The 27,269-nt window shown below is 49.8% G+C and overlaps 1 protein-coding gene across 1 annotated transcript; it reads right to left on the bottom strand.

Annotated features, from left to right (window-relative positions):
* Positions 1-128: 128 nt before the first annotated feature.
* On the bottom strand, positions 129-18,406 carry NR2E1 (nuclear receptor subfamily 2 group E member 1). Its single transcript, XM_016217481.2, has 9 exons — positions 18,382-18,406; positions 13,646-13,791; positions 10,418-10,505; positions 8,819-9,054; positions 7,373-7,519; positions 5,057-5,153; positions 4,520-4,669; positions 4,234-4,339; positions 129-291 (listed from the first exon to the last, which is right to left on the bottom strand). The coding sequence occupies exons 1-9, from the start codon at positions 18,404-18,406 to the stop codon at positions 129-131; spliced, it is 1,158 nt and encodes a 385-aa protein (XP_016072967.1).
* Positions 18,407-27,269: the final 8,863 nt, after the last annotated feature.

The following is a 27,269-nucleotide window of genomic DNA, read 5'->3' as shown; positions in this document are numbered from 1 at the left end:
ACGGTTTCTCCAGAAGGCTCCCGCCCCCGGAGGGATGCTTCCGAAGGGTGTGTCGGCTGAGGCTCGTGCGCGGTGGGTAGAAGTTCATCAGGTTCTGTCCCATGCTGACCAGTGGGGACGCGGAGAACTTAGATATCACTGGATTTGTACATATCCGAAAGCAGCCTTGTGATTGGCACATTGCCGATGGTTTTTTTGAAAAACACTTCTTCTATGGTTGACGGGCTGATAGAACGTAAAGCTGGCAGGAGCAACAGGAGCTTTCCGAAGCGACAGGGCTGAGTGGGGTATCTGGAAAGAAGCAGCCGTGAAAGAAGGTCAGATCCACGGCTGCTGGGAACGAGTGCCCCCCGCCTGAGCATGCGCCGTCTGGGGCACGGCTCGCGACCCGGCCTCTTTAATGACACTCGCGCCCTGCAGCAGGGTCCCGGCGGGGCACTGCCCCCTTGCTCCGCGGGCGGCACACCCAGGCCTGCAGAACACGAATGATGGCAAAGCCACATGGTGACTGTCTGGGCATTAGCAAAGGGGTTGCATTTTGTTTGGAGGTAAAAAAAAAACAACAAAATTTAAGAAACAGGGAACTAAGTTTAGGCTAAATAATAAATGTAAGGCTGCCAGTGTCATAGCTGGCAGTCGTATCCATGTTTTCTGATTTTCAAGGCTCCTTCCTTTGCAAGGCCATTTCCCTCATATAAAATGGATTCCTTTTCTAGGAAATTCTCCAAATTATTATTCAGGCATTATACTTAGTCACTTTCAGGAATAATTCCATCCTTATTACACTGCAAATTAAAGACTAAGTTCTGTTGGGTGGCAGTGCCACCCAACTTTCATGTCAATGAAATTGACATATAATTAAAGATGTGAGAAATTGCTGAACAATTTTCTCTCTTAATGTCCAACATACATCTGTGCTCAGATGTGCAAGTTCAATTTTCTGCTGCCTTCAGATGCCTATAAGCCATCTCCTCGCTGCAGCCCTGTAGTGAGTAGCTTGGAATCAGGTATCCCATACATTCCACAGGGAGGGCAACCTCCTCTGAAATGAACCAACTGAAAGACAGAGGTCTGGGGTCACAGCCAGTCTTGACCAATAGCCACAAGGTGCTAGAAACTGATGGATATCAAAATTCCTCCCCAGGAGTCAGATAGCTGAATACTGAGTTTAACTGCCCAATAACTTCACCCTGCAAACAGAGTCCAGGACAGCCACCTCCCACTTGTCCCCTGGCTTTGAGCACATGAGGGCCCCTCTCTTCAACCTCATACGAGGCTGGTAATTCATTCTGTGCCTCTGAGAACCTCCTTTAGTTCTTTCACTGCCCAGCTTCATGAAAGGGGCATTTACTGATGTAGTGTGGAAATGGGGAAGCTCATCTACATTTATTTAAACCTAAATCCCATTACTTGCTCTCCTTGCTAAAAGTGTCTCCTACATTTCCTGGAAAGAAATCTCAAGACCCACGTCTCCCTTTCACCTTGGCCACCTATTCTCTTCAATAGCTCTGATTCCTGTCCCAGGACTGGGCAGAGGAAAGAGAACCCTGAGCTGGGTGGGACACAGCAGCTGCCTAGAGGAGCCTCTCTCTCGTCTGCAGCAACGACCAAATGTGCTGGAAGGTCCCTGAGTGAGAGACCACTGTGGGAAGTGATTACTTTAAAAAATGATGGACTTTGGAGAATCCATAGGCAACTAACTCTTGATTTTCTGTAAATAAATAATCCACTCACCTTCTCACCCACTTCTTTTACTCTCTAGTTAAGAAGGGGCTGGTTAGTCAGTCAACAGAAATTGTCTGTTATATATGAAGCACTGTACTACCGAGAAATAATAACAATGTGTGTATGAGCCTGTGTGAGAAACAGAGACTGAGACAGAGAGAGTGTGTGTCTCTGACTGCTCAAAATTATGTTTTTAGAGTAGCTATGCCCCTGGTTTCATCCATTAGCAAAAATAACTGGAAGTTTTCTCTAAAGTGTATTTTGAGTTTGTCACAGATCCATGTATTTGATTTTCAATGATAACATATGGTTTGTGTGAAACCCCAATTCCTAGCCTTCTCCTTATGTTATTATCATTAGAGAAACAGCTCACAGAGCTGGAACAATGAGCTCAATTTGCAATGTTGACAATTAATTGTTTGCTATGTTAACTTTTCATTTCGATTTCAGATTTTATTTTTCTAGACAGGAAAGTACTAGAGGAGAGTGTTCCCTGATTGGAAGGAACTCAGAAATAAGGAGTAGTCCATTTTGTCACATGCATGAGTCTAGATCTTAATATTAAATTATAGCTGTAGAAGCTATCGTGAAACAGCAATTCCATGTCAAAGCAGATGAGTTCCTTCCATGGACAATTTCCTTGTTTTGAGGGTGAGGAGAAAGTAGTATACTAGCAGATTCTCTAAAATAGACTTTTGGCGCTTGACAGGTGGCTCAATTGGTTGAAGCATCGTCTATGCACCAAAAGGCAGTGGGCTCGATTCCTGGTCAGGGCACATGCCCAGGTTATGGGTTCAATCCCTAGTTAGGGTATGTGTATGGATGCAACTGATCGATGGTTCTCTCAGATCCCCCCCCCCCCGAAATCAATAAGACATATACTTGGGTGAAGATTAAAAATAAATAAAATAGATTTTTGTTCATTTGTGGTTTATTTCTCTCAGGCTCTCTCAGATTCTCCTCAGTCACCCCTCTGGCACCTCCCACAGTCCTTCTACCAGCCCCTCTACTGGCTCTAACGAGCACCCCTCCTCCCTGCCATTCAAGGACTCAGCTCATGTGTGGTCTCCTCCATCAATCAGCCTTTCCAGATTCTCCCTCACCCCACCTCCCCCAGCTAGAATTCGCCCTCCCACTCCCCACTTTGCTTTTCTCTCTTCTCTGGTCTGAATGGGAGCAATACGTCTGCCTACTTCACGCACCAATGGGGCAGCGGCCTGTTCTCTGCTATCCCCGCTCCCACCCGCAGCCCTGCGCAGAGCCGGCACTGGGCAGAGGCTGGCTGAGTCAGTCACAGCCCAGCATGTTCTTCTCAGTTTCATGTTCTTTAAACCTTAATGGCTCGAAATGGCAGAGGTTGGTTCTAACACACACATCAGTTTTTAGTGGGGAAATTATGCACCGCTCCATTTTATAATTTTGAACATATATTCAGTGCCTATTATATACATACTAAAATTTAATGTGGATTTTAAGTTTAAATTTTAAAACCATGGCACTCTAATTCAGAAAAACATAACACATGGCACTATCACGCAACACAGTTTCAATGATATTCCATGGACAGGGCACAGTTTTATTCAGTAGTATTCAAAAGAGGATTTGTAATAAAAATAAGGAGATCCTAGCAGAAGTGATATTACTCCAAATGGATACGGTTGACTCAGGGGTTCTCTGCCCCTCACGTAAGGGAGGCATTAACCACCTCTAGTCATCTGATTTAGTTATTCCAGCACAGTGTCTGCGGTGATATTGGGATGATAGAGACAGGCTTTCATGGGCTTCCCTTTAAGACCAACCTAGAGAATAAACAAGAATAGCAATTCTATTCTAACCTCAGCTCCACCACAGACCTAGTGAGGTTCCATAGCTCTTTAAAGTTTTGCCTTTTTCCTCTGAAAATGGAAAAATTACCCCCTGGAGGACTTGCTCATTGGTGGGCCAGGGGGACTGCTGAAGCCCCAGTGACTGAGAGTTTCTCCAAATAGGTAAGAACAGCTTCTGCCAATGGGCCCTGCTTGGCCAGACAGAACCTGGTGGGTGCTATGACTCCAAGTAACTCAACAGATACCAATCAACAGTTACGAAGGGGGTAAAGATGGCCTCTCTAGAAAGTTTTCTGGTCTTTCTATTTGGGCTTGGCATCCAAAGAAAGGCTCATGCCTTTTTAAAGGCTGACTTCACTACTCTCTACTATATCAGCTGTAGCCCTCGGCCTTCATTTTTTACCTTTCCCGCACCTGGGTCCATTCATACAAACGTGTTCGACTCTCTTGATGGACCAACTTGCTCCACCAGGTCAGCGGTAAGGCATCTGGCAACCTACTGGATAATCTAACTCGATTTGCTTCTCTCACCCGCCTTGTGAGGACATAAACCCTAAGTAACTTAATCGGCTGGCAACAGAAGAATTAGTGACAATGTTTGAACTGGCTTATTACCCGCTGCTCACACAGCGACAATGGAAGCACCTTCCTGAAGGACACGGTCAAGGCAAACAGGAGTCACCTGGTATGGATGTAGCTGTTGAGAGTCAGCTGCGCCTCGTCTTGAAGAGCGGCAATGGCAGCAGCGTTCCGGAAACTTCTCAGCTCAGAACCGCTGTGTGTAGGAACTAGAAATGAAGACCAGACAACTGTGACAGGCAGCCCGGGAAAGGCAGGCGGGAAACGGCCTCTCTGGAGCGGGCTCAGCGGCCACTTCTTTTTGCAACGGTAAGCCTGGACTTGGAGGGGGCCGAGTCAGTCCGGCGGCAAAGCTGGGGAAGAAGAGACAGGGGTTTGGGCCCGCTTACCAGCTTTGAAAGTGACGATGCATTTTAGACAGGCAAACTCAGTGGCATCCAGCCGGAGCTGTCTAAACCGAGCCACCACCTCTTGCAAAGCCTGTATTTCAGATATGATCTTGTTCAGCTTCTGGGAATCTGTGTTGTCACCATTCATGCCTAGAATAAAAATATGGCATAAGTGCTGTGATATGAAGGCATTTTCATAATTTAATATTGATTTTTGACAAAATTCTGCATATCAATATCTATTCAATTGTCACTCTGAGATATCGGATTCCATGTAAACTGGCTATATTGTATGAAAGTTAATATAAAATCTTCTCTTGGATGATAACAAACACAGTAATTTGCATTTAAATAACAATGCAAGCAGTCATGAATACAACAAAACAGCATTATTTGCATTTAAATATAGATTTATAAATGACAGGTATACGCTATTGTTCAGCAGGAATTTGTTATTCTTTACATGTTGTTCTTTTTTCAGTAATGTATTTTTATGGTAATTTCTACAACAAAGTCATTAAATTGTGCAATTCTTACCAGATACAGCCAGTAGAGTGTTAGCATCAACCGGAATGGCCCATTGTGCTATTCCTAGAACAAACAGTTCTCTCCAAGCATCTTCCAAAAGCATCAGCTGTCATACAATAGATGTATAATATAATATAGTGTGTAATTTATAAATTTATAAACAATTTCAATATGTAAATTTCCATTATTGTAAAAAGTGTTTTAAATGCCCGTCTCGGTCATTTTTCCTCTGACTATTCTAGCTTTCCCTTTCCCTTGTTTTCTTTTTTCAAAAGGTGCCTATACATAAGCGCATGCATTTGAGAGTCAGCCATTCTAATCCCCCAAAGTTTGCTTCACTTGGGAAAGGGTTTACCCTCCTGGTCCTCCCATCCGTTTGTTCCTGACCACCTAGAAACTTCTCCCAGAGACCCAGACTCAATGAAATGCCACCAACAGCTCAGCAGGTGCATTTCCCTCATATGAAATGCTAATATTATCAAGGTTGAGGATTCCAGACAGCTTGCAGATCTGGGCCCCCGTCTTCCTGGTGGGTGGAGGGGACTAGGTGAGAGAGAGAGAGAGAGAGAGAGAGAGAGAGAGAGAGAGAGAGGGAGGGAGAGAGAGAGAGAGACAGAGAGAGGGAGAGAGAGAGAGGGAGAGAGAGAGAGACAGAGACAGAGAGAGAGAGAGAGAGAGAGAGAGAGAGGGAGGGAGAGAGAGGGGGAGAGAGAGAGAGAGAGACAGAGAGGGAGAGAGAGAGAGAGAGAGAGATCTCACTAATTCCCAAGAGGCATGCAGGGAAATCAGGGTGTAATTATGTTAATCGGGCTTTGCCAAGTTTACCTCATCTCACTGCCTGATTTTTCTGAGACTCATAAGTGGACAGCATCAAGGTGCTTGTCATTTTCATTCTAATAAAATGTGCTAGTGAATATTTAAAATGAAAATCTGGCTCCTTTTCCCAATGAGTATACTGGATTCCACTTCACTGCAGTTTGCTAGTTGTTGAAGGGTTTCCACCAAAGGGCTGAGTGGCAGACAGTAAATAAATTTTGTTTGAATTAAAGAGTCTACAAATACTTACTTTGAGGAAAAAAATAGCTAATTTACACACACACACACACACACACACACACACCCCCCACAGCAAATGACCAGTAAACCTAACCATCTTGAAAAATTATTTTGAAAAATCTTTTAAAATCCAGCCAATTCTGGATGACTTATGTGAAAGGATTTTCTTTTGGAAGCTAAGAGCTAAACTGTGAAGGTTTGTAAAACCAAAAGGTTTAATTTTCAAAATGCTTTATTTTTAGTTTTATTGCATCAAGTACAAAGCAGAATAATTTTTAAATTGCAAGGGAAATAGTGTTTAGTTCTGGCCATGTCTGAAAGTCCAAGTCATGAAAAAAAGAACATTCCATGCTAGAAGATTAGATGTTTTTAGCACACTGCCAGGTCTCTCTGTAGGAAATGTGCTTCATATTAAGGGGCACTATTATTCTTTAATTAGGTATAAAGTGAATTAAAGAAATAACTCCTTTGCTTTTAGAACTACTTATTAGCCTTTGGGGAAATGTGTCATTAATGCCCATGAAGCAATGATAACAGCCAGTGGTCGCAAACACTTCATTCTCTTCCTTTCCCTTCAGTTTAGAAAAATCCTGGCAGAGGCCATTTCTGATGCTCCTAACAATAAAATTTCTGGGGTTTGGCACCATGCAGTTTTTAGCAGCACAAACTTTTACTGACTCAGAATGTCATTTACAACCACAGAATTATGCACAGTGCCTATTTGTTTACAAAATCACTTAAAGAATCAAGGGAGAACTGAGCCTGCAGGAGGTGTGCAGTGCACCCCTTAATCCTACATGCTGATAAATTAGTGGCCAAAACTGTATCACAATGGAAAATATAAAGCTGTAAACATAAAATAATGAGACTAGCTCCAAAAATCTTACAGAAGAATACTCTTCTATTTCCTCAGTTCCAGTGTTCTGAGGAAACATTGTTTTATTGACAATTTAAAAAATCATTAAAAATTTGTGACTAAATTTGATGTTTCAATTATACTAAAAAAAAAATAATAATAATGTCCTTGTTTGTTTTTCATAGACCAAATCCAACTTTCCTGAAATAACATAATTGCATTTCTTAGTAAGGATTCCATAGCTAAACATTTTGAACCTGTAGAAAAAAGCTAGTAAAAATAGTTTCCTCATTGCTGTTAGGAACTGATGCCTGACCTTGGCGATTTAGGTAACCTATAGTCTCATAAGGCTGACTCTTGTTGCTCCTTCCTAGCTTCCTCCCCTCAGGACCTCAGGGCCCTCGTGGTCATACCTGGTCTTGCAAGGACAGGGTGGAGAAAGCTGGTACACTCTTAGCCCACTTGATGCTCATGAACAGAAGCCTGGCAGCTGATTCACACACTGACTCTGTGGCCACTTCATAGAGATACATTGGGGTCCCATTCACTTCATGGGGGTACTGGGCAGGGAAGAAACAGAGACACCAGGGTGTGAGGAAACCACAGCTTTGCAAGAAGAGCCCATTTTTTCATTTTCTAATTAAAACAGGGAAGGAGGTAGGAATTTAGATGTTTTGCTTAAATGGGCAGTTGACATAGGGGCATAAAAACCACACATCACTTCTACAGAGTTTGGGAAGTTGTTGGGAGAGGCCCATTTCCATTCTTTGTGGGCCTGTTCTTTCCAGAGGGGCATCTGGCTTTTCTATCCCCTGTAGCAAATTTTCCTTGGTCTGAGCCAAGTGTGAGGCCTGTCTCCCAATTTAGACAAGAGCTGCTTGCATTTGTGTAAATAAAAATAGATGTGAAAAAAGTATAAATTAATAGGCATCCCAAACACAAATATGCATATGAGTATTTTTAGAAAGGATTAGTATATTATGGAAATATTTCAATTAGACATCTTAATCATTCACAGAGCATCCCCATTCATAACTGACAACATATTCACAACACTACTTTCCCAAGCTTATTATACACATCAAGGCTAAGGAAGCAATATTAAATATTGTGGGCGCGTGTGTGCCCAGGTGTTTGGCTCCCCTGCAGTGTGGGGCTGCAGCTGGCCCTCCTCTGGGGGAGATCCAGAGCCCTTCTTGGCCTGGAGTGGGGGCTGTGGCTAAATCCCAGCTAGAAGCCTGAAGGGTAGTCAGTTCCTAGGGGGCAGCCTTTTGAGGTGGCTCTGACTGTGGCCCTGCCAGGAGAGGCTCAATCCTGGTGTTAAACCCAGCGGCTCAGAAGAGAGTGAGGGGAGAGTGGGAATGAAACCAAGTTCCTCACACTGCCCCTACAGGGTGAGTTCCACATTCCTCTCTTAGGTTAGGGACGCACAGCTTTGCCCAAGAGAATAGACCCCTGAGATATGCAACTCAGGGACCCTTCTGCCTGCTGTAAGCAACTCCTTCCTTCTCAAAACAAATGTCTGCTCTTCTGGCCGCGGGAATTTCTAGGCCGCCCTCTCAGTTCAGACAGGGCTTGCACCAGGGCGTTTTCCAAAGGTGCAGCTTCCATCCCGGGCCCCACATCAAACTTGCTGAAAGGGGGTCTCTGGGGGCCTGGGAGCCCACATTTATAACAGCTCAGAGAGTGACTTTACTGCACACTAAAGTCCCAGCAACCTTGACTCCACGGGGAAAAGCCCAAAGGCCCTGCAGGGCCCTGGGCCGTCTCTCCACCTTTTGCTTGACCCCATCCAGGTCAGAAGGAGTGGGTGCCTCCCCCCCCCCCCCCCGCACGGGGCTCCCAGCAAGGCCGCTGACCTTGGGCGTGGGCTGCGCCAGGCTCACGAGGGTCTGCCGCTCGGGGGTGGCAGACACGGCGGCCAGCTCCAGGCCGTGCGGCTCCAGCTGCGTGACGGCGGTGAAGAAGGCGGGCGCGGGCAGGGCCGCCGAGGGGAAGTGCGCGGCCGCCCCGCTCTCCTCCTTGTGCCCGCGGAAGTACAGGGCCACCTGCTTGCGGATGGTGGACGTCCGAGGCCCCCGTTCGTGCTGCACGGCTGCAGAGACAGACGGACACACGCCCGGGTCAGAGTCGGGGCCCGACGCCCCGTCGGGGCAGGGAGGCGGGGAGGCCACCCAGGGGCCAGGGGGCGTTAGGGAGGCGGGGGAGGGGAGCCCCGCACAGAGTATCCCACGAACGACACGACTCGAGCGAGACTAGGTGTGTTCTCTGCCCACTCAGGGGTCCCCTCCGCACAGGGAGCCCCCTGGGAGGGAGTCGCGAGGTGTCCTGGTCCGCGACCAAGGGAGAGGGCGCGCCCGTCTCTGCACAGGCTTTTGCCACCTCGACCCCTGCCCACGGGGAAATGTGGGGATGCTGTTTGGCCTCCGAGGGCCGCAGAAGAAAAGGACCTGAGCCCAGGGACGCAGGGTCACGCGGGAGAGCCCCTCTGGGAGTGCGCTGGGGGAAGGCAGGGGAGAGGTGACAATTACCACCAACAGCTGAAACAAACGAATTAATTCAGGGCAATCTTCCGCTCTCCTAGCTTGACAACTTGTCAATACACAAGTTCAACAGGTTGGCCGCTCCCTTCTGCTTACTGCCCAGCAGAGGGAAGAGCTCTCCCCAGTGGGCACTGTGCCTCCGAGGGGTGCCACCTGCGCCTCCCCCGCCAGGGCAAAGCCCACTCAGCACCCTGTCCTGAGGCCCATTCCTGGCTCTTGGCCATTAACCCCCACCCCCGCCGGCCGGCCTGGGCACTCTCACCAGGCCGCCACCTGGCATCCTGAAGCCCTGGTTCTTGCTAAGAGCCTTCTGGGAGTTGGGTGTCCGAGGCACCCACAGGCATCTTCCAACCTCTCCAGCCCCTTTCTGTAAAACTGAGAGAAAGCCCTGGAAAAGCCCAGGTCACCACAATGGTGGCCCTGATTTTGGAATCTTGCAGCCAGGGACTCGAAATCCCCTGTGATCCTGTCTCTGACCTCCCTCTTCCCATATATCATCTCCTAGTTCCCACGATCTCCTCCCCCCCCCAAAAAAAAACCTGTCCAGACTGCGAGGTCCTGCAGGAGGCTAACAGGCTTGGGGTGGCAACCAAGGGCTGTATGGAGAGGCGAAATGAGGAATTAAGATGCGAGGCAGGAAATAAGTGTTTGTCCCCAGCAGAATGGGGTCCCCCCCCAGCGCTGCCTTTTTGGGGGTGACTGTGGGGCATGGGCCTTGCCCTAGGGAGTTCAAGGGGGTCAGGAGGGGGCTCATGCTGAGAGATGGGAAGGATACGACAACCCTGAGGCCAATTTCCAGCATCCAGAAAGAAGTGCTCGGGAGATGGTTTACATGCATAGGAGTGCCATGTATTTTCTGTACATATAACTTACTTATTAATCAACGTTAGAAGAGTAAAAAGATGTACTGATTACCATCTTTGTTCATGTTGACTTCCAAACACTTCTTGAGCCGACACGCCCTGCACTGGTTTCTGTGCGTCTTGTCCACGGGGCAGCCTCCCTGGAACAGAGCGCAGGCAGACCGTCAGCGGTCCTCGGCCTTTAGGCTGGAGACTCAAAGCTGGCGCTGGGTGGGGGGGGGGGCATGGAGGCGACAAAAGACCCGCCACCGACACCTGGGTCCCAGAAGCCGGGTCCTTGGGCACCAGCAGGGCCAGGCAGAGAAAGGGCTGGGGTTCCCGAGGCTACTTCAAGAGGACCAGCTCATGACCCTATGAAAGGGGACAAGTTGGAAAATCCTCCAAGCGTGAAGGGTCACAGCACCTGGTTTCTCAGACTCTGCTGTGCTGGGAGGAGAAGCTCCCGAGGGGGACTTCCGTCAGTGGAGAGGGTGGTGAAACTGGGGGAGACTTTTTCAGGACCAAAGACAGCGACCTGGCCCCAGAGGAGGAGGCCTTGGCTAGGTTGGGAGCAGGCTTGCGGGGAAGGATTCCGGCGGCATGGGCTCTTAGTCTTCCTTTCTTTTTCACTTTCTGGGTGAGCCCATTAATCTGTCAGATAAATATCTCCCATTTATTCTTTACTCTCCTGTTTTCTTACTCTTGCTTTTGTACTGAAAAGCCATCCTTATAACCAGCAGGGTGAGAGTTGTCCTAAAGTCTAGTCTCAGCTCAGATTCATGGACACACAGTCGTTCTTGGAAGTTGAGGCAGAGGCCAGAGTAGTTAGGAAGGCAGGGCCTACAGAGGAAAGGGTGGGAAGAGAAGAGCCCAAGGCCTGGGCAAAATCTAGAAATGCCCACATGTAAATATGGCCAGGAAGATAATGTCATGAACCAACAAAATGGTAACATGGGCTGAGAATATTAGCACAATAACTGAAAAAAGAGGCAATTGCTGACTTGGAAATATTTATCTGAGACATGTGAGAAAGTAAATAGTTTAATGCAATTTTATGGGAAAATGTTGGCCATTAAAAGAGGAAATTTACAGAGAAATGAATTCTTATGGAATTCATTCAGTGTTAAGTGTTATTACTGTGGAAACATACATAGATACATAAAGAGTCATATCTACATACATATTTATACACAGAAAATACATAAGTTTGGCTCTCTTGTGTTCCTATGAGCTGCTACTGTTAGATTTGCAATGAGAAGAAAGAGAATAAAGTAAATGTATTTTTATTTTGCCTCATAATATCAAAATTTCATATATCCTAAGTTGGAGTAAGTACATTTTCTAAAATATCCCTTAGGAATAATTACATATTAGAAAGCACAGTTTTATGAAATCACACACCCCAGATTAAAAAAAAAAAAAAAAGTTGATTTATTTAAATAAAGATAGGGCAGGGGTTTGTAACAATTTCTAAATGTCCTCATTGCTGTTGATAATAAGTTGGATATATTTACCTAATCTTAGAATAAAATAATGTTGGTGGGGGGTTTTTTTGGTTCCTAAGTTAGTTCTTCAGGGAATCTTGGCTGGCCCGTGAAATCCCTCTATGTAAAGAGGCTTAAAGAACTTATTAGTAAATGCAATCATGTCTATCATCAAATGTTATCCCCCAGTATTCTGATAAACATGTTAATGCAAAATAGAAACCTTCATTAGTTTTTAAGAGTGTCTTCAAATCAGATCACATGCATATAAATATCTGGAGCCAGAGAGAAAGATGAATGCCCCAGCTTGGTCCATTTATTCTCTCTGCAAGGAGAGAACCACCAAGCCTGGTGAGCCTCTTATCACTCCTTTACAAATACTTGGACTGACATCAGTATGTTGATAGCCAACCCCTTTGAAAAGATCAAGCATAACATCTAAGACTTTGATTCCCCAATTCTGTGCATTGCATAAAAGTAAAAGATAATTTAAGTAGAAGCCTGCTCAAATCTGACAACCCACCGTAACCCCATATTCCTGTGGAGCTACTGGAATACAGTCCAGTGTGTGTACAATGTGATGTGTCCATATGGTAAAGCTAGAAACTGATACTGAGCTGTGAACCCAATTAAACAAGTAACAGGGCAGGAGAGTTCCAAATAACTTATCCAAATGCAGATGTCTTCTTGTTTTTGTTGATAATCCAAATCTATCAGAAACTGATATAAGCAGACATGGCTTCAGAAAAAGAATAATTCACTAGCACCAAACAATATATGTGGATGCATATATGTGTATCATATTTATACATATATATTAATTAGTGAAAATGTTTTACCATTTTGGTTACCAAAGGATGACTTCTGACTAATACACTCTCCAGGATTGTCTTGGGAGTCACGGTGGTGGCTCTGTGCTGAAGGGTCTGTGGGCCTAGCTAAGGAGAAGGCAAAGTATGGGACCAAAAGGCTGATCCCCTGGGTTGAAATTAGCCTATTACCGGGCTAGAAAATGAGTCAGGGGGTTCTAGTCACTCTTTCTGGCAGCTTTGGCTCACACTCAGCCCATCCCTGGTTTCCCTGTTTCTCTGAGTCAGTTCAGCCTGCCCAAGACCAAAACACAACCAACCGGGCACATCTTCTAAGCAGAGAAAAAAGGAGATATGGAGACTTGGGAGAGGGTCCCAGTTACTCCTTCCTTGGGAACCTTCTCTTCCGGCTCACTCTGCCTCTTTCTGACAAGGCTCAACTAGAGTCAGAGCAGTCCTGCAGCTCCAAAGTCGAAAGGGCACAGCCCCTCCCAGAGCACGCCCTCTGTTCCAGTGGCTAACACTCACTCTGAGTCTCAACCTTGCCGGGGATGCCCTGTGCCCTTCACTTCAGCCACCCCAGGCGGCGGTCAGGGCACTGAGCTGTTAGGAATGGGGTGTGGTGAGCAGACAGCACAGCATAGGCCTTTCTCCTGCTGACTCCTGAGGTTTAGATTCTTAAGTCCCTAAGGTCCCCTGGGCTGGCTTTAAAGCCATTGGGTGTGGGCCTTATCCAGTGTCAAAATCTGTCAGTATTAAAAGTGTTTGGGGTAGGCAGGGGGGACGCTGGGATTTCAGACTTCCTACTGCAAACTCATCTGTCTTCCCTTACCTACCCCCCCCCCCTTTCCTCCAGCCTTACCCCAGGGAAAGGGCCACTCAGAGTTGAGTCAGGAAAGAGAGAGGAAGGGAGAGGTCAAGATCTGGTCTCTCCAGAGCAGCTTGGAATCTCAGAGGAGTCCTTGAGCACAGAGGAGGGGCGGCAGCAGCGCGGCCTGGCGAGGGTACCTGGTTTCCAGATTTGCAGACGTACGTCCTGTTCCGTCGGATACTCCGCTTGAAAAACCCCGAGCAGCCGTCGCAGGCGTAGACCCCGTAGTGTTTCCCCGAGCTGCGGTCGCCACACACTTTACAGGGGATGTCTAAAATGCGGCCTGAAATCCAGAAGAAGACGGGGAAGGGGGGAAGGGGAGAGGAGAGCGGAGGAGAGGGAGGAGAGGGGAGAGGGGGGGAGAGATGCTAAGCAATCTGACCTCTGAAGGGATTAGCACCGAGGCTGCGGTAAAAGCAAATAATGAAGTGATTTTATAGCCAAACTTTTTTTCCTTGAGCAAGTGTCAGTTTCCTACAATGAGCATTATTCATGCACCGCTACATGTATTTGGGTCTCGTCTAATCGCCGAGACCCATTTCGGAATAAAAGATGACAGCAGGCCCGGGCGGCCCGCCGCCGCCGCCGCCTTTCTGCTCCGCGGAAAGTCCGGCCGCCTCCCTCCCCCGCTCCCGCGTTTAACGCGGAAAGTTGTTAGCGAGCCCGCGAGCAGACAAACTTGAAATGTGAAAGGAAAAAGAAGAAAAACAAACACGGCTGGGCCTCGGGATGGCAGCTGGAAGGCAATCGAGTCCTCTCGGGGCCGCCGGGCGGCGGTTATTATCGGGATTATTATTGTAATGCTAATACTAGGATTATTAATGATAATCAGGGCCGTGGTAATTGCCCAACTTTCGCTTTACCTATTTAAAAAAATGCTTGATGTAACGCTTTTGAGAAATTATTTCTTTTAGGAAAAATATTTCTCCCCAAAGTAACTAGCCCCGGGCTAGGCACGTCTGAGGGGAGCGACGCCGGTGTGCGGATGCCCCGCAGGCTCGGCCCGACGGCACCTCCTTTCCTTGCTCCCCTCCAGCTTCTGCCCTAAAGACTTGTCTCCTTCCACTGGGTCTTCTGTGGGTCTCTTCCTCTGTTTTCCGCCCTGTCCGAGGCTCATGTTTTTTAAAGGGTCTGACTGGTTCCTCTAGACTGCCCCCCCCATTGGCCTCGACAGTCGCCAGATTTAAGAGAACTTTCCTTGAAATCCCCTCGAGCCTGGGGCGGCGGGGGACTCTGAAGGAACGAAGGGAGGGATGACACTCGGACATTCCCTAGGGAGGGAACTAGTCTCCTCCGGGATAGGAAGGCGTCCCACCAGCCTGCAGCGGCTTATAGGGACTTCGAAATCCTTCCTCTCACAAACAGAGGGAGTATTAAATAAAGTGTTAACTTAATTAACACTTTAATAATGATGACAGTTAGTAATTATTAACTTCTTAACATGTACTGTTCCTTTGCCACCTGTTCGAAGGCCTCCAGTCTGCACCCGGGCGGCCCCGGGCCGGGGAGACACTCGACAGCTGCCCCCTGGAGCGCTCAGGCCGCGCTGAAGAGAGGCTGGGGTGAGAAGCCTGGGCGAGGGGAGCCGAGGTGGCGAGGGCGCGGTGTAGGGACGGCCCCTGGGACGACGGAGGTGGGGACGGGCCGGCGGATTCCTCGGCGTCCAGGCGGGTGGCACTCCGCGCGGTGGCCCTGGAGGAGTGGCGGCTGGGGGCCGGGGTGGAAGGAAGGGGGGTGGGGGGAGGGCGCGGGCGGTCGGGGTGGGTTGAGGGGGGGGGCTTGGTAACCACCAGGCTCGGCCGGGGTAATTACAACCCCGCCGAAGCACCTGCCTATAGAGCCACCAGTGACCCGTCAAAAAGAGTAGCATGGGAATTCGGGTGGTGACAAAGGCCGGCGGGAGAGGCGCGCGGCGCGGCGACCACCGCCTGGGCGCCCCCTCTCGCTAAGGGTGGGAGGAGAGGTTGTGCGGGGGAGGGGATGGAGAGAGCGCGGGGAGACTGCAGCGGGCCTTGTCCCTCACCCCCTCAGGCCTGTCACTGCGCCCAAGGGAACTCACGGCCCACCCAGCAGGCCGGGACTGGAGCTCAGCTGCACCGCCCTCCGTCTGGAGGCAGTAAATTTGGTTTCCATAATTTACAACTATCCTCTTGTGCCTGACACACGCCCTCTGCCTTAGCTGGGGTCCACGTTTGGGGTCCCGTCGCCCCAGCTGCCCTCTTCTTCCTTGGGGCACTTTAGATGATGCCAAGATGAGCGCGCAGGAGGAGCAGTTGTAGGGTTTCTTTTCCCTGTTTCCCATCCCGCCCAGGCCAGGGGCACACTCTCTAGAGGACCCCGAAGCGGTGGAGGAAAGACCCGGCTCCAGCGGGAGGGGCTCCTGCACCGCGGTCTCCTGGGGCCATCCGGGCTGCGGGTCCGCCCTGCCTCCGCCTAGACTAGGGCCGATTAGAGACCAGCTACCCGCCTGGGGTGGGGCACAGGGGGAGGGACGCAAAAACTCTAGGGCCTAGGGGGTCTGCGCTTCAGACTCCGTTTCCCAGCCACGTTAAGGTGACTTGGGGTCACGAGACAAGCTGGTTGACCCCCTTGCAAAGCTCCTCATTTAACAAACCCAGCGAGCTCCGACGTGAGGCGAGCAGGAGTTTCCCCGAGGCTGGAAAACCGTTCTTAACTTCCCTCGACGGGGGGTCCCCTCAGGGCTTTTTGTGTATCATAATTGCCTAAAGATATATGGCAGCTTCGATTACTGTAATTACCATCAGAGGCTGTTGAAAGAAGTTAGTCTGGGCTGCAGGGGTGACTGGCCGGGGTCTTGTTACCACCCAGGCGGAGCTCCGGGTTGACAGCGCTCTGCTCTCCAGCGGCGCAAGGCCGAGCGCGGCCGGGGCTGCAGACCGGGCGCCCGGCTCTGCCCTGACCTCGCCCGCGGCGCGCCGACCTCCTCGCCGCCCGGGGCGCGCGCTGCAGGCTTCGGGCCGGGCTGCCGCCACCGCTCTGGGAGAGCCCAGCTGCAGCGGCGCCGCGAGCTGGGGCTTTGGTCCTGCGGACCTGAGAAATCTCAGCGAAGGCTGGGACTTCGCAGGGGCTCGAGGCTTCCGTGGCCAAACTCAGGCTTGTGGAAAGTTGGAGAGCGCCAAAGTTTCCCCGATGCATCACTCCGCCTTTTTTTTTTCTCAAAGCCTGGAGGGGCCTCCGCGCCCCAGTCTTCACGCGGGTTGGTCCCCATCTAAAGGGCTTCGTATCCGCCCCCTCTCTCTCCTCCGAGGCCTCACTTTTCACGACACACACACACCCAACCGAGGCGGCTCTGCACCCCAAGTGGTGCAAGAGTCCGAGACTCCTTACTTCCAGGGAAGGAGGCGAGGGGGCCTGTCGGGGTGAGCGAGCAGGAGGCCTGCGGAGGCCCGCGGGCTGGATTTTTACAGTGAGGCTCGGAAAGCCTCCAGAGAAGGACCCTCGCACACGGAAACATGGGCCACAGAAAGCGAGCTTGCTTCCCTTCCCGAGAGTCGAACAGCCAGGCCAGAGTAGGCCCGAGGCCGGAAACACCAGTCCTCCTCCAGCGTGGGCTCTGGCCGCGGCTAAGCTCCCTTGTCTCTTCCCTCAGCCTAGATCTAAACACTTCTCCTTTTCTCTTTTTGTTCACGTTCATTTTGCTCTAATTTTTAAAACGGCAACACCCAAACCAAAACAATCGGACAAAGTGAAAACACAACCCACATTTGGGTGGGTGGGAGGGGGAATGGCATCCCACTTAAGTGGGACTTCACCATCAGTTCTCAGAAGTGTCTCGGGCTGCCAACTTTCAGATTCAGGACAGCGAGGGCGCGAGAGGGGAGAAGGGGGCGCGCTGCGGGTCGAGGAGAGCACGAATCACCAAATAGGCTACAGGTGAAAAGAGCGAGGGCGGCAGAGCCCTGGGACATGGGTACTGCAGCAGCGGCCACCCCCAGCCTTGGACCCTGGAAATGGCAGCCCCGGGCCACCAGAAGGCGGGAACTGAAATGCCCCGGGGAGACCCCAGCCTTGCGGCCGCGCGCGCCCAGCGTGGGCTCAAACCCGCACGTCCCGGGTCGCGAAGGCTCGGCGCGCGCAAAGGCCCTCGCGTCCACTTAACCCTGCCCTGGGGCGTGCAGAGGGACGGCTGGAGATCAGCCTCGGCTCGGCTTGCGAGGGACAGCCGCCGGCTATAAGTAAGTGAGAAGGAGAGAAGAGCTCGAAGGGAACATGCCGCACACCCCTGCCTCGGCCGAGCCCCCGCTCGAAAAGTCCTTGGGATTAGGGATTCGGTCCTCTCTTTGCTAGAGCGGTTCGCCATACTTTAAATTCCCCAGTTATGACCTACGCGGATTTAGGATTAAGGAAAATGTGACTTTTGAATTGTTTCTGCTTCCCAGTTTGCAGGATTATTTGAAATAGCTAGAAACGGGGTACAAAGCATTCCATTCAAAATCCGCTTTTCGCAGAGTCGCTTCTGCGCGCCGCCGGAGCCCGGAGTTTGGAGCGAGCGCGTTGTTGAGCCGCCGCCTGGAGCTGCGGCCTAGTTCCCGCCCCCATCGCCCCCTCCTCCCCGCGCTCGGCGCAGGACTGGAGGGAACTCGCGGGACCGGTGGGCTGGCTGCATGGGTTGCAACCTTCCCACCTCTCCAGAAAGAAGGTGAACCAAGAGATTCAGAGGTAACGAATTGTTTTTCCTTCCACCACCAAACGCTCCGACTCACGCTCTGCAAGAAGCTGGGCCGAAGCGCACACGCCAGTGGAGCACCTCTCCCGGGTTCGGGGCCGCTGCGCTCCCCGCAGGATCTCTCCGGTCTCCCCGCCCGCCCCGGGCTGCGCGCCTGAACCCCGCTGCGGCCCGAAAGGTACCCACTTGTTGATCCGGCCGGCTTGCTCATGCTGGCGGTCCCGGGGCGGAGCGGTTGGTGGGTGCTGCTCGGGTCCCGGCCGACAGCGTCCGCCTCGCCGCCGGGCTCCGCGGCTCTCCAGCCGCCCTCCAGCCTGCGAGGCTCCCGCGCCAGACAGGTGGGTGTCGGTCGCGCGCTGCGCTGCTCCCCAGGGGCTCAGAATTCGTTCCACAGTGGAAATTTAAGCATCCTTAAGTTTCTTCCCGGCTCTTGCAAAACCGCAGCTGCTGGGAATGTTGCTTGATATGGACACACGCATGGACGGACAAATGGAGAGACAGACAGGCGGATCGAGGAAGAAGAGAACAACACGAGAGGGGGATTGAAGGACAGAGATGGAGACACGCAAATGGTCTTCCTACGGAGCAAAAAGGGCGGAATTCCTCTCGTCCCCCATCCCTGCCCCTCGGCCTTCGATTCCGCCCTCTACATTAGGCATGCAGAGTGTGGACGGGTCTTCACTGACTGCTGCTCTTCTAAGGAAGGAAGGAAAACGCAGCCGCGGTCTCCAGGCAGGCGGGCTCGGGCTCGGGCTCGGCGCTGCCCAAGCCCCGGCGCCGAGTGGCAAAACTAGATTGCTGGGAAGTCCTCCGCGGGAACAGGCGGCCAGGTCCTGCAGGCTTTCCGGGGACGAGCGTAGAGTCCCCGAAGTTCATTACCCCGTGACTTTGTGCCTGTCGCCGCGGGCTGGGTCCCCTGTAATATCTCCAGAAGCGCTCTGACAGGCAGCCGCGGGGAGGGGAATAGGGCGTCCCTGGCCCACTTAGCTTTTCCCCCAACTCCTGGCGGGGTCTGACGTCAGCCATGTGCGGGGAGGGGATGGGAAGAGGGAGGGGTTAAATGCTAATGATATTAATGAACCTCCAAGCGGCTCCCAAAGAAAATGCAGGCGCTCTCGGCGCCGACTTAGACTGTGAAAGTGGGAGCGTGGCTCTGTGCGCGCGTGGGAGCGAGGACGGTGCTGCTCTCGTAAGAAAAATGAATTCTTATATTTCATGGCAAGAGCGAAGGGGAGGGGAGATGGAGCTTTCTCTAAAACGCTTTCCCCCTTCTCTCCAGAGTGCCAGAAAATTCGTGGAGGAAGCTGGGTGGCTGTGTGTGTGAGAGTGATTGTGGGCGCCGGATGTGGCCATGTAAGTTGGTTCATTCTTGGTCCCGTGCCCTTTCTGTCGGGTAAAACTCGGATCTGGCCCGAGGTGAGTAATTATTCATTTGCAACTATCTACGGAAGGTTATAGCTGAGCACGCTGTGTGGGGACTTGGGGTCTGGGGCGGGGTCTGCCGGAGGCTGCTGGGGTCCTCTTGGCACCAGCCGGGAGGAGGGTACCGCCCGCTTCCCAAAGCGAAGCCCATCCTGAGTGGGGCGAAGCGCCAGTCACGTCTATTATCTGCACTGGGGCGGCTGGAGGGCAAAGCTTTTCCTCCCGCAGCTTGTCTTCAAGTCTTCAGCCGGGCTTTGCAGGCTCTCCCTCTGCAGACCGAAGGACTCTGAAGAGCTCCCCCGACTCAGCGCGCTTCCCCCATCCCCGCCTTCCCGCGATTCCCTTGCTGCTCCTACTGTGCTCCCGGCGCCGCACAGGGAGAGCGCGCGCCCAGGCAGCCGGCGATTCCCCATCTCCAAGAGATTAATTCTTATTTAAGCTCTCCCAGCAGCTTGAACTTGTCGAACAAGGGCTTGCCAGCCTTTCCTTCGGGTGCAGGCCCGGCCGGAGGTCAGGGGTCACATCTCCTGCGCTCCAGCGCCCAGCCGCGGGTTCTGCCCTGGAGCTGGGGGGGGGGGGGGGGGCGCGGGAGTGGAGAGGAGGGAGAGGGGAACCAAGGCCCGCGCTCTGCAATTCTCCCCGCCCACCCCCGGCCCCACTTTCTCCAGATTCAGTGTCAAACCGGGCTTTCCGGGCTAGTGTGCGTGAGCGAGCGCGCGCGCCCCGCCGCCCTGCCCCAGCCCCAGCCCTCAGAGGGCGCAGCGGCTCCTGGGCCTCCGCGTCCCTGGGGAGCGGGCCGTGCGCTCCCGTCTGCTCCAGGCCGTGGCCGCAGCAAGAGGCCGCAACTTTCTGCTGCGGCCAGGCCTCGGCCTGGAGCTCGGGGCCGCGAACCCCAAACACCTCGGAGCCTGCTGTCCTCTCCAGTGTCGCGCGGCCACCAGGGCTGGGGCTGGGGACATCCGGGAAGACCAAGAAGGGGGGACGACTATCTCCTCAGTTACCCACCCTAGGCTTTTCGGATTGGGACAAGAGTAGGACATTGTGGGACAAAGCCGTAAACCTGAGGGGTTTTGTTTGTTTCTGTTTCAGCAGGCAGGACAAGAAGTCAACGTTTCTGACAGTCAAGTTGGGCAGACGCTGGAGCAGCTAGTCCCGCGGCGACATAGCACAAACTCGAACTCCGACCTCCCTGCTCAATGACGGCGAGGTTTTAGAGACCCAGCTACTGCTGTGCCGGGAACCTGGGGTTCTGGTTCCCGCCAGAAATCCCCTGGCCGCTGCCGCCGCCACCACCATCATCACGTGGAAGCAAGGGGTGGGGGTGGGGGTGAGGGGTAAGGGCAGAGAACTTCAAGAATCCAAGTAATTTATCTCGGGAGAAGATGCAGGCTGGTGTCAAAGAGTAGATCTGGGCCTGTCTCCCAGGGAAAAGCTGAGAAGTCTGTGGTGAGGAGACCTAGAAGCCACATAGCAGGTGCAGGGGTTTGCAGGTAGGACTGTGGCTCTCCAGGGGCTCTAAACAGCCGTTCCCTACTCCCCAGCGCTTTCACCCTGCTGGCGTGTTTGCAGGCATCAAAACTTCTGTGAAATGCTCATGGGGCTCACCAAATTGCCTTAAAATCAAAATGGGAATGTCCCCTCTTTCTCCTGTTACCAGCCTCTAATCAAGCAGAATGTCAAGAAGTCCTCTGAATAGAAACACACACACACACACACACACACACCATCCAGCCCTGGCAAAAGGCACAACACGCAGGCACACACACACCAGCAGCATGTTCCTACTGCGTTCTGCCCTCCCGGCTGTAATTATCCTCATGCTTTGCATAAATCACAATGCAGTTCTGAAATCATCATGATGACTTTCTGGCATGATTGGTTTGGAGGCAACGGTAGGACAAGATCCAGGGTAGGCGGGAGGGGCTGGGGCTTGGAGCCCACCAGGTCCAGGAGGAACTGCAGGCAGGGTGCTGACTTCTTCCTGCTCCCCAGACGAGAGCTGCTGCAGGCCACAGGGAACTCGGATCTAATGTGCAGAAACTCGGGGCTTTCCTAGGTAGGTGCAGGTCAGAGCAGAAAGCTCTGCAGGGCAGAAACTGTTACTTTTCATTGCCTAACTGCAGGCTCCAGCACACTGCTTGATTCTTAGTGGGTGCTGCATAAATGTTGGGGAATGAATGAAGGAGGAAGGTTGCCTGCAGATTTCCCAAGAGGCTTTTGAAGGCACAGCAAGGCTAAACTACTGGAAGCCAGAAGGGAGGAATTCAGGCTCTGTCCCAGCTAGTGTAACCTTGGGCAAGTGAATAGGCCTGTCTGGGGGCCATTCCATTATATGTAAGATGACCATGCCCGGTTCAACCTTAACTTGCAAAGATTTCTCCTGTGAGTCCGCTAAGGGAAATGATTGATAAGTGGCAAGTGCCACCTATCTCAGATACAGCTTTTGACAGAGGCAAGATCTTAAGTTCAAATATGAGTTTATAGCAGCAATTTTCAACTGGTGTATCACAAGATTTTTTAAAACATGCAATATACCTGGCTGTCTAGTCAGGGGCACTGACTTCTTTTCCCTAGATTGTCAAATAAAAAAAGGACAACAGCCAACAGAACAGAAGCTGTCCTGTGTGAATGAATCAAAATGATACCTATATTTCTGGTCATATTGGCAAAACATATATATTTGATGTGCTGCAGAATGTTAGTAATTAGTTTATGTGTGTCATGCAATGAAAAAGGGTGAAAATCACCGCTTTATAGCGCTTGCTTGGGAGCGAGTGGAGCCACGCCCCAGAGGTTCTTAAGCCCTTCTGACAGGCTCCAAAGGTAGCCTTTAACTTCTCCTCAGCCACTTGTGAGTATGGAGCTCTCCAAGGAACCAAGGCCAAAAACACAGGGTGGCATCTTTTATTAGAGGATGTTTACCTTTTGGTCCAGAAGGTAAGAAATAAGAACTGGGGAAGGATGATAAAATCTAGGGGTCTCTATGTCCATCCACCAATGCACCCCATTCATCAAATGCTGAGCACCCCCTAGGTCCCAGAGATTAATGACATGACCCTTTCTCAAGGAGGTCACGGGGAGCAGACACGTAAAAGATGATAAGTGCTTTGGAGTGGCCTAAAACACAGGACTTTCTGAAAAATATACGAGGGACCCTAAACCAGTGTGGAGTGGGGTAGGCTGTCAGGGAATGCCCTGGAAAGTTGGCCTTGTGTTAGGAAAATTTACTGCCCCTGAAAACCGTTGTAATGCCACTTCCCATTAGTTTTATTTTTTTATTTTTATTTTTTTAAAAAAATATATCTTTATTGATTTTAGAGAGAGGAAAGGAGAGGGAGAGAGAGATAGAAACATCAATGATGAGAGAGTCATTGATCGAGCCCGCAACCTGGGCATGTGCCCTGACTGGGAATTGAACCCCGATCGCCTGGATCCTAGGTCAACACTCAACCGCTGAGCCACGGCCGGCCGGGCCCCATTCGTTTTAAAAGGGAAGTAGGGTCCTGTTAACGAGATTGTATAAAGGCACAGTCGTGCAGGGCATCACATTATCTGGGTCTGACCCCAAGCTCTCCGGTTCACAAGCTTCTCTAAAAGTGTTGTCATCTTTCTCCATTAACTGTTCTCCATACATTTAATGATATGGTACCCAGTCTATTCACTTGCCCAAGGTTACACTAGTTGGGACAGAGCCTGAATTCTTCCCTTCCAAATTAAAATGGCAAAAAGAAAGGAAAAGCTTTCTTATCAGCAAGGAGAGCTGACGAAGTTGGTGTGAAACAGAGACCCCTTCCCCAGCTGTTCCACCTCTGGAGACTCGTTCCTTTAAAATGACGTTCGCTTCACTGATGAGCAGAGTTGAGAAATATTCAGACCCAGAAAATGGCTGTGAAAACCTACCAGGTGAGCTTGCCTGAGGTTTGATGTCCACTCTCCAAAAGACACTGGCACAAGTTTTTATTTGTTTGTTTGTTTGTTTACATGAAGAAGAGAGTTGGTTTTCATTTGCTTCCAAGTCAGTTTAACCTATTGTTGGTTGTTGCTTCCCCCAGTGGATGGTGAGTGAGAGAGAAGGTGGGTCATGGATCAGAGTGTCCAGCATACATCGGGTGCTCATTAAGGGCTTCTAAGTGACAGAAGGAAAGAAACAGTCTCCTCAGGCTTGCTCCTAATTCTGCTGTGGGCCTCTCTTCAGGATGTTTGTCTCCTACTTAACTCTACTCAGAAAAGAAACACCAAGAAGGAGCCAGAAAAGAGACACGGGTGTTTCAGAACCCTATGAATGCTCAGTAGCACAATTTTTTCTTCACACTTTCCAGGACTGTGTTGGCTAAGAGTTGTCTGTTACTCCCCACCAGTGGGAAGACAACACTGCTAACAGCAACAGCAATAAGACCATGTTATGTGGGAGAGGCTCCTTTTTCCCCCCTTCACAAATAATAGATCACATCTCTGCAAGTATTCACACCCTCCCTCAAGGCCACATGAACAGAAGAAATTCAGGTCTACAAGCAGGCTGCCGATTAGCACCTTCTAGAGTGTCTGTGCACTTTGATATATTTCTCGCCCCAAGAATAATAAAATAGAAACATCTTCTCTCATCTGTTATTTACTTCTTACATTAAATATGTTATTTATTGATATCCTGCCTTGTTCCAGGAAGAATTTACTGTGTCTCTCATGTCAAATTGCTTTAATTTGAGACCTAGACTCCCTCCCTATGAGATGACTCACATGAGATGTACTTATTTATTTATTTAATTATTATTTTTCAATCCTCGCCTGAGGACATGTTCATTGGTTTTAGAGAGAGGAAGGGGGGGGAGAGAGAAACATCAATTGGTTGCCTCTCTCATATGTGCCCCAACCAGGGACAGAAAGGCAACCTAGGCATGTGACCAGGAATCAAACCCGAGACCTTTCCTTGAACAGAATCAAGCTCCAACCAACTGAGCCACACCAGCCAGGGACTGAGCTGTATTTAAAACAAAGACAATCAGAGATAATATCAGGGGCAAGGAAAAAACAGACTTCTTTTCTTCTCCCAGGAAGACAGGTCAACAGAAACAAAGCTGCCTCTTTCTTACTTCCTAATGGCAAGAGTAAAAAGGAGACATGAGGGACACCCAGCTATCCAACTAGATGGGGAGCTCCTTGAGGCAGAGATTGATTCATCTTTGGATCACCAGCCCCGAGCACTTGGGACACTGTGCTTTATAAATGCAGAATGTCTGAGCAACCCTCCTGACAGTGCTCAAAAGCTGAGGCTTGAGGCTTGGGGGGGGGGGGGGGGGTCAGGCTTGCCTTTGCTGTGCCCCAGCAACGGGGAGGGGACGGATTATGAACGGGTCCTCTAGGCCACCAAAACTTGGGAATTGGTGCAGGTCATTTTTGGCTAAAACAAAAGAATTACTAGAGAAACAAGAAAGCAGACTACATCCAGGGAGAGATAGGCCACCAAGCCTTCTTCAACCTCCTAATTTCCTGTGAATTATACAGTCTTACTTGGCTTCCAGTTAGCCCAGAATTACAGCGCGCACAAGTCGAAAGTGACCTTAGAGATCAACATTCATTTAATTCCATCATTTTACAGATAAAGGAACTGAGAGACCTGTAGAGACAAAGCTCGTCCTAGGTCATTCATTTATAGACTGAGGCCAATCCCAGAACCCGAAAAATCTCTGGATACTGTGTCTAATGCTCTTTGAAATACTAATTGCACTGCATTGAGCTACCTCCCATTTCCCAGAAGGGCTTCCAGAAGCTCCAATTAAGGTAGTTTTACTCTCTTAGGAGTGAAGTCATCAGAATTAAGAAAAACGTTTTCTGCATCTTGAAGTAAGAGTTCAGTATTTCTGAAACTTCAGACTCTTCCACTTCACTGGTTTTTCTTCAAATTCCCCCTCTGCCAGTATTTAAAATTTTCTGTGTCCCAATGGATAGAAAACCTGTGAGGTCTCTTTCTGTTTTGTAGAGGGGATCATGTGAGCTATAAGAGGAACTATTTAGAGACACTAATAGTAAATGCTGAGAAAAAGCCAATGATTAGATTAATGACTGAATTTGATCCATGTGTATTGCCAGTCTGGGCCTTTCACATTTTAAAAACACCTCTCTATTCCCTCCGCAGCAGGTTTAGGACCTGCTCTATCCAGATTTCTGTTTCAACACTAGTAGAAACAATTGTTATATAAAGCAGGGTGGCTGGGTGTAAATGTGGCTGACATGCCTGAGAAGAGCTATGATTCTTTATTCATGAATATCAGGACCACATAGTTGATCTCTGCCAACACAGTGAAACATCACAGATTCTAGTATGCTTTGTTTCCAAATGATCTAGTTCACACAGTACTCTGTTGTCCTATTCTAGTGAGTAATTTCAGAATTCACATCACTTACAAAGATGCCGAGTGGCTATTTAGGGAAGTCTGATTTAAAAAAAATAATAAAAAAAAAAACCCTCCAAAACCAAACAGACCTCCCCCTCTCATCTCCCTCCTCCAAACCCCACGTGCTTTGTGCAAGACGGAGTCATCCAGTGGGATTCACAGGAGGTCCCCAAGTCAAATGCTGCAGCTGCGTTTCAAAAAAAAGGGTTGGATAAACTACAGCCGTTAATAACATCTGTATCTATGCAAGCAAAGATGACGAGGGGGTAATCAGATCTCAGGCTTCAGGGCATAAGATGATTGCCTGCTGGGAGGAGGGTTTGCTCTTTCAGGTGTAACAGTTCACAGCTCAGGAGGTAGGTTGCAAGACACTTCTCCCAGTCTCTAAAATTTCAGGTATAACTGACATGATTTTGGAGTAGATGAAACAGTGATTTGAAATCTAATGTTTCTAGCAGATCAGGACATTGAATAATAAAATATTTGAAATGCCCACATGCGCCACACACACTATATCTGTATCTCTCTATCCATAAGATACAAGTATTTAGACGCTGTTTTTTGAAGGCTGAGGTTCTTTGATATGTTTTGACCATCTTTTAGCGCAAAGTGAGTGCTTAATAAATGCTAAACAACAACAATGAAAACAGTGGAAGTAATTCAACTTTAGTCCATGCATTTATGATTAGCTAAAGTAATGTATAATTACCCAAGCATTCATAGTTGGATCCCTAAATGTATGTATTTCCAGTTGCATTAACTGAATAATGATTGGAGTAGCATGTTTGGAGTGTACAAGGAATGGATTCATTTTAATGTCCTGATCACTAAAGTAATTTTAAAAACATAATATCTGTCTGGAGGTGAGGAAGGAATTATGCAAAATAACCTTACCTTCTCTTTTCATTTCTTTAATATTGTCAAATCCCAGGAGGGGTACACTTTAGTGCAGTTCACAACTTAATCAATTGTGAAAACACTGTGCAAGTGTGAGTTGGGCTAAAAAACGGTACTTATTTGGACATGCATTGCAGAGCAGACAGCGTCAGAGAGATGTAGACTCTTTTGAAGGAGCTGATTTTTAGCAGAGTGGTTCGAGTCCTTTTGGCACGAAAGACATTCTTGCTACTGGCTTCAGCACTATTACGAAACCATTCACTTCTGTTCCACACAGAGGGACTATTCTGAAGGATATTGCTGTTAAACACAATTTTAAAAATGATGCACATAAACAGTTTTAAAGGGGGCAAAATCCTGCAGCTG

This window comes from Miniopterus natalensis, chromosome 5, assembly GCF_054644295.1.
Source record: "Miniopterus natalensis isolate mMinNat1 chromosome 5, mMinNat1.hap1, whole genome shotgun sequence".
NCBI classification, from domain to species: domain Eukaryota; kingdom Metazoa; phylum Chordata; class Mammalia; order Chiroptera; family Miniopteridae; genus Miniopterus; species Miniopterus natalensis.
The sequence above is the reverse complement of the archived record's forward strand: the minus strand, read 5'-3'. Positions and strand labels throughout refer to the sequence as shown.

Coding starts and splice junctions, on each gene's coding strand:
- NR2E1 (XM_016217481.2), bottom strand. CDS start 18,406: ATGAGCAAGCCGGCCGGATCAACAA. Junction 7,520..8,818: donor TGGCGCAGCCCACGCCCAAG/GTCAGCGGCCTT, acceptor TTCCCTGCCCAG/TACCCCCATGAAGTGAATGG. Junction 4,670..5,056: donor CACTCTACTGGCTGTATCTG/GTAAGAATTGCA, acceptor TTTTTATTCTAG/GCATGAATGGTGACAACACA.